Raw genomic sequence first — 6,850 nt, 5'->3', positions numbered from 1 at the left:
ATCAGTTTAAAAGAACATGAGCTAAGCTGCCCTTTTCTCCACCTTCTTAAGCCTGGCATGCCCTGGAGACACGGGTTTGGCTCTTCAAGACACTTGCCTCCGCGTGGCTCTATCCCAGCTTGGCTGAGTGACCAGTTGGCTACTCTAACTTTCAATTCCTTTCACCCTGACGAGAATTTATCCCTGATTCAATAGAGGCCAGCGCTTGATCCCTGGCAAGGGGCAGGCAGGCAAGCCACACCTTCAGTCAGCAGGGGTCTGACTTACAAGGGATTTTCAGGAAGCAGGAGGTAGGAGGCTGAGAGCCCATTCTCTCTCACCTACAGCTCCAGCTGTGATTCCATCTGGCAAACCCTGGGACAGAAGATACACACACACACACACACACACACAGGCCTCTCAAACAGAATGGAATGTAGCCAGTCCTACCTGGCACCCTGCTGTCTTCCTTTGTTAAACACAAAAAGTCCTGACAGCCGTATGGGGGTGGAGGTACTTGTTGCTCTTCCTCTGGGGCTACCGGAGGCATACTGATCTTTCAGTCTCTAGAAGAGCTTCTCTCAGCTCTTCTGGAGTATCCCCCTCCAACCTGCCGCAGAGACCCTGTGATTTTAAATCACTCCCTTCATTTTCAGCATCTCTCCCGTGGGGTCTCCCGTGGATATAACCTCGGAACTCAGATTGATGTAAAGAAACCTTGCCAGCCTCTCACACGCCACACACGCAGTTAAGTGTCCACTTTTCTGCCATTCGTGGGGGAAGGGAGTCAAGTTCTCTTTCCTCTGGGAGTGGCTTCCTACCTGGAGTAGAAGACCCCAGCAGCTCCTTAAAAAAAAAAAAAAAGAAAGAAAGAAAAAGAAAGAAAAGAAAAGAAAAAAAGCTAAAAACTTTCTCCATGTCCCCAGCCCCTTGCTCCCCACAGAAGCCTCCCTTCCCCTAGTAGCCTCCCGGGAGGCAGGCCAGGGGAACAAGCTCACTCTGCGCTCACGGGTCTCCCTCTCCCCTCCGGAGGCTGGGAGCACGGAGCCCACAGAAGCCCCCGCATCCCTGCTTCTCCTATTGGAGGCGGAGCGCAGCGTCCTCTCCCAAGCATCAGCCGCGGCCCTCAATTGGAATTCTGTCCCCAAAAGGGGGCCGGAAAAGGAGGAGAGAAGGAGGGATGGAAGCCGGCAGCGAGAAGCAGCGGACAGGGTCCCAGACATCCATCCCCCAGGAAGAAGCTAAGCTTGTAGGCTGCTAGGAAGCTGCACCGCGGCGCCCCACCGCACTGCATCAGCGTGGTTGTGCTGACATTCCCCCCATGCTTAACACGGGGCATTATGCGCTGGTTAACAGGCTCCGAGCTGCTCAGCGACTTGTTTTAAGCATTTTCTCCCTCGCTCTCGCTTTTAATCTTGTCTCTAGTGGCGTGTGTAGGGGGGAGGACTTTATTTCCATTGGCTAAGCGCTCCCTTCCCACCCACATCCCTTCCACATCACCTTGGTGTCTCCCTAAATAAAACCAGCCCTCCTTATCGCCTGGAAAAAATCAGGAGCTAGAGTTTGAATGGGTTTTATATAAACACTCACCCCTGTCAGCGTGCGGCCAGGCTCTCAGGATAAACTCCCAGTGTCTAGCCTGATGCTTGCCTGGCAATCTCTGCCTTGAACGCCAAGGTTTAAGCAGAATTCAGAGGACTGGAAACTCTTCCCTGAGATTTGATCAACCTGAAGCCAGTTGCGGAACTGCACAGGGTCCCGATGGACCTGAAGGAGAGCCCCAGCGAGGGTAGCCTGCAACCTTCCAGCATCCAGATCTTTGCCAACACCTCCACTCTTCATGGCATCCGCCACATCTTCGTGTATGGGCCGCTGACCATCCGGCGTGTGCTTTGGGCAGTGGCCTTCGTGGGTTCTCTGGGCCTGCTGCTCGTTGAAAGCTCTGAGAGGGTGTCCTACTACTTCTCCTATCAGCACGTTACCAAGGTGGATGAGGTGGTGGCCCAGAGCCTGGTCTTCCCAGCTGTGACCCTCTGCAACCTCAATGGCTTCCGGTTCTCCAGGCTTACCACCAATGACCTGTACCACGCTGGAGAGTTGCTGGCCCTGCTGGATGTCAACTTGCAGATTCCTGACCCGCATCTGGCGGACCCCACAGTTCTGGAGGCCCTGCGACAGAAGGCCAACTTCAAACACTACAAACCCAAGCAGTTCAGCATGCTGGAGTTCCTGCACCGGGTAGGCCATGACCTGAAGGATATGATGCTCTATTGCAAGTTCAAGGGGCAGGAGTGTGGACATCAAGACTTCACCACCGTGAGTACTTGGTTTTCAGTTTGTTCTTGTGCTTACTCTTCTGTAGAAGTGGTGCGCCGGTGGCCTTCTGTCTGAGTTGGGGTCTCTGCTGTGCGGGAGAGAGGCCAGAGACCTAGCTGAAGGCCAAATGGTAGTTGGTGAGAGGTTGTTGGATCTGTTTGTAGATAAGGTTACCTGCCAGGTGAGTATTGCGGTCCTTTTAGATTGGAGATCTACAGGAGGCTTGCTGTTAGGGTGTGCTGAGTTGGGCTTACTCCCAGTCAGAGGAAAAAGGCCTGGGCTGTCCATTGTCCAGGGTGCTTGATGTCCGAGCTGTGTGACAGGAACAGCTTGTCATTGGTGAGACGGCATCCTTTGCTCTCTCTTTCTCTATCCCCTCTCCCTCTTTCCTTCTCTCTCTATGCTCGGAAGTGGCATCAGACTCTGCATCCTGTGGGCTGGGCTGGAGCTAAAGCTGTCACAGGAGGGGGTGTGGGGCCCCAGACAGCCTGAATGACTCCCGTGGCTGTGGGAGCTCACTGAGCAGGTGATGCTGCAGAGGTGTGGAAGGCTCTCTTCATCCTTTCCTTGCCTGAATTGTGTGGAGAGGAGAGGACTCCCAGAGCTGTCCATGGTGCTGGGGCGAGAGGCGACTCAGGGTAGAGGTTCCTATAGAGAGTGGGCAGAGATGACAGATGCGGCGAGGAGGTCCCGGAGACTGGCTTGTCTGTCTGGGAGCTTGAGCTTGAAACACGAAGGCTCGTTTTCTCTGTGTACAATTGCTTCCCAATGTGGGTGCAGGAGGAGGGTGTGGGGAGGGGGGTGAGCAGCTGTGGGATTGGAAAGCCTGGAGGGGAGTGTGGAGCTGAGTAAAGAGGATGTGGATCACATTCAGGATGAGTTTGCCAGAGGGGGCTGAGAGGGAAGGACAGGCATAGATCTGTCGCCCTTAGAGTCCTCAGCCCAATTTGTGAGCTGATAGGCATAACTTGGTGTAACAGGTCAGACAGTAGCTGCCAACTCTTCCACAGTGCCAGGCAAATCTAGGGTATCAGGAACTGTGGGGTCCTCCTGCAGCCCAGCATTTCTGCTTTCCCCTACAGCTTCCTGGGGCAGGGGAAGGAGTCTTGAGCCAAAATGCAGTGACAAGTTAAGGATGGCAGGCACAGCTATCATCAAGGGAACCGGACTGTGTCGTCAGCACTTGTTTGGGGTGTTCTGCCTCATTAAGACATTCTCTCCCTTTCCCATAGTCAGCCCTTCCCACCCCCTCTCAGAGCCACCTGCCTCTTGCTCTGAGGTTCTCTTTATGTTCCAGCCGGGCTCTGCCTTCAGCCTCTGCACTTGCTGTTGGCTGTCTCTCATTCTGGAAGCGCCCAGAGTGCCAGGGGCATTGCTTCTCACAGCCTGTGTGCTAGAGCTGTTTCCTGGGGGAGCCGTTTTGTATTATTATCCCTTTTAAACATTCCAAGGAAGAGCACAGCCAAACTGACAGCAGCGTTTGCTAAAGATGAAGCCAGTCTGAGCCGGAGAAGGAAGTGGCCAGCCCTTCTTAAAGGAGCAAAGAGGATCCTAAAATATGTCATACACAAATGATGTCTGAGGGGCCTTGGGAAGGGATGGGGAAAATGCCTCATTCTTGGAGGCTGAAACCATCACTGTGTTCCAGCCCATGCTTTCTAGTGCCTGGCAACGCTCAGTCTCATTGCTGTACTGTGAAGCCTGAACGTGCATTCAGCTCTTCCTCTGTCTGCCTGCACACACATTGTACCCACAGACAACAGATGCAGGGTGCCTCAGGGAAGCTGTCCTGGGCAGAAGACCCTGGAATGAGTCTTTAAGCAATCTCAAAAGCATCCTCATGATGGCATGGCTGACTGGTAGCTATGTTCATGCTCAAGTTCTGTTTAGAATCTCAGGCTGCTTGTCTGTATTTGGCACATCATTTGAATTGCTGGTATCCCAAGCCACACAAAGTCAGGTCTTAAGTCCTTACCTGAGCTCCTGACCCTCTGAAACATTGAAGCTGCCTGCAGACAAGGTGACTCTCTGGTTAGTGGCATACATTAACTGTCAGTCTCAGCAAATCCTCGACTCTTCTGTTTGAGTGCCCATCCTTGGATTGACCCCCCTGTGTGTAACATCTCCAAGCGCTAAAGAGAGGGAGTCTCTTGGTGTTCTCTTCTGTCTGCTCAGGGATGTCAGAATGGCACCCATGCTAGGTGTGTGATCAGTAGCTCATCTTCACCAATGGGTGACCATGGGCACCTATGCCAGCCTCTGTTGGGGGTAATATGATGGGGGGACGTGTTCAAGACCCCTATGACATACCTTTGTGCTCTTTGGAACTTGGGTATAAGCAAGCTTTTCTCAGGATCCCACATCAGCAGCGAGCCTACTTAGCTGTTGGAGAAGCCTGTTCCCCAGTCCCCTCCCTCATTCTGGGAAGGCCACCGTCTCCAGTGGGCTTTCTTACAAGTGCTGCTGGGGGTTATGACACACCGGGTGCCTTCTTTCTCCAAGCACCATGCCCGACTTATTAGAGAATTTAAGTGTTGGGGATGCTCTTTTTCTGAATTTGATTTTTCTGTAAAGCCCAGAGCATCATCTCCAGGGCAAATGCTGTAGCACACGCTCCCTTATTCCAAGTTCTTAGCTGGTGTGCAATGAAGTGTGTAATACCCTTTAATTAGTGAATGAGCTGTGATTCTAGCGGAGTGAAAGAAGGTTGTTCGTGGAGACTCAAAGTCCCCAGGAAGCCAGGTGTGGAATGCTGAGTGCCAAGTAAGCAGACAAGCTTCCTGGCTATGCAGATAAACCCTGAGCCCTCTCCCTGGAACAGTCTGACTTCAGAGAGGTTTGTGGATTTTCTTAATGGTAAACCTTAAGAAAGATTTGATTCTGGGCCTTCTACTCAGAGGAGGTGGCCGCAGTGACCCAGAGTAGAAAGGGGATGAGGTGGTAGCTGATGGGGGTTGTGACTCTGTGATCTGAGTCCAAGGCCCACGTGGTAGGCATGGGTTTGAAGCCCTGCATCATCCTTGTTTCTTTGTTCCCTTGCATGCTCTCTAGATGGGCACTCACTCGCCTAACCTTGGCCATCTAGGCCCACAGTATTGTTGGAAGAAAAAGCGTATGAGGAAGTCATGGTTTTCCAGCTGCGTACCTGTGAGCGGGGGTTCTTAGCGGTGTTTGTAACAGGGCTTTTGTTGTCCCGCCTGCCCCCATTGTTTTCAGGCGTCAGATGGATGAGGAATTGCTGCAGCGATGAGGACAGGGAGGTGGGAGGAGCACTCCTTTTCTGGTGGAAACTTACCCTCCAGAGAGGGAGCTGCTCGAGAGGAGGATGTCCTGTTGGAGCCTGGATCTGACTACAGCTTCCTGGTGAATTCCCATCATTTTTCGATTAGCATGTGACAGGGCCTTATGTTGTCTCTTTGCTTAGTCACATTGGGGTTCACCTGTATTCAGGTCCAGGAATGCGAATGACCGTTCAATTTTCATGCTTAACCTGTCCATCATTGGGGGTATTTATTTGTGCTTTCAATGTGACATTTCTTAGGAAAGGCTTGGCTTTCATTCCCCCACTGAATGGATCTTAACTACCCTACAGCATGCAACATTATAGAAATGGTGGAAGTGGAGGCTGAGGAAGGTTGTGTCTTTGGGATTTTTTGACAAGGCCACATAAGTCTCTAACTAAGCTAGTCTAATCACTATAGAGAAGTATGCATGAGGAAGCGTGGGCTTTGAGAAACAATCTGAGCTAGGGTTCTAACTCTGTGGTGGTGGAAACTAGCATTAGTTTGCTTACCTCTAGTTTTCCCATCTCTAAAGTAGGACCAGTAACTCCCAAGACTCAGCTGGAGGTGGAGCTTGCTCCACGTGGTACCCGCAGGGACTGCTAGCTGAACTTGAGCTGGTGTCTGGATCTCAGAACTCACTCTTAACAATCTCCCAGCCCATGACTGCAGCAGCGACAGAGCACAGGCACCCGCTGTGTTATCTCTGTTTTCAGGGTTCCTCGTCTTGCTTGGCACCCTGAACTTGTCTCATATGCACTGGTTAGGCCTCCATGTTTCACCTCACACTTCCCAACTCGCCTCCAGGCAGCACACCCTGACATGGGTGGAGTACGCTCTGGACCACGTGTAGAGTAGCTTTGCTTGCTGTGTTCCATGTTTTTATCTGTATGGTTATCCCTTTGCCTATCAAACAGGGTCTATGGTGCACCAACAATCCAAGGAGACCAAGTCTGTACAATCACAGCCCACCTCTATCCCAGTGAGCCTGGGGCTACTCTCAGAACAGATTCTGCAAATATTGTGTCAAATAGAGGGTCTCACAATCCTGCCAATACCAGGCAAATCCTCACTGGTTTAGCTGCTATCTATACCTGAATTTACCCATAGTCCTAGTTCATGGGCCTTCCTTACTCTATATCTTTTGTACTCTCCCTGGTTGTATCTTTCAATGCTATGTTACCTTCAGAATCCAGTTTGGACATAACTGCAGCCTTCTCTCTCCACAATGCCGCCATCTAAATCCCCCTTCCTCGTCTGTCTTCTAAGCATCA

General features: G+C 51.7%; 1 protein-coding gene across 1 annotated transcript; it reads left to right on the top strand.

The window, feature by feature from the left end:
* Window positions 1-1,529: 1,529 nt before the first annotated feature.
* LOC130877528 (acid-sensing ion channel 2-like) lies at window positions 1,530-2,891 on the top strand. The gene has a single exon (XM_057774917.1). It carries the CDS (start codon window positions 1,741-1,743, stop codon window positions 2,368-2,370), a length of 630 nt encoding a protein of 209 aa, XP_057630900.1. The 5' UTR covers window positions 1,530-1,740; the 3' UTR covers window positions 2,371-2,891.
* Window positions 2,892-6,850: the final 3,959 nt, after the last annotated feature.

This window comes from Chionomys nivalis, chromosome 7 (genome assembly GCF_950005125.1).
Source record: "Chionomys nivalis chromosome 7, mChiNiv1.1, whole genome shotgun sequence".
Lineage (NCBI taxonomy): Eukaryota > Metazoa > Chordata > Mammalia > Rodentia > Cricetidae > Chionomys > Chionomys nivalis.
Note: the sequence above shows the minus strand (reverse complement) of the source record. Positions and strands in the feature narration are given on the sequence as shown.

Coding starts and splice junctions, on each gene's coding strand:
- LOC130877528 (XM_057774917.1), top strand. CDS start 1,741: ATGGACCTGAAGGAGAGCCCCAGCGAGGGTAGCCTGCAACCTTCCAGC.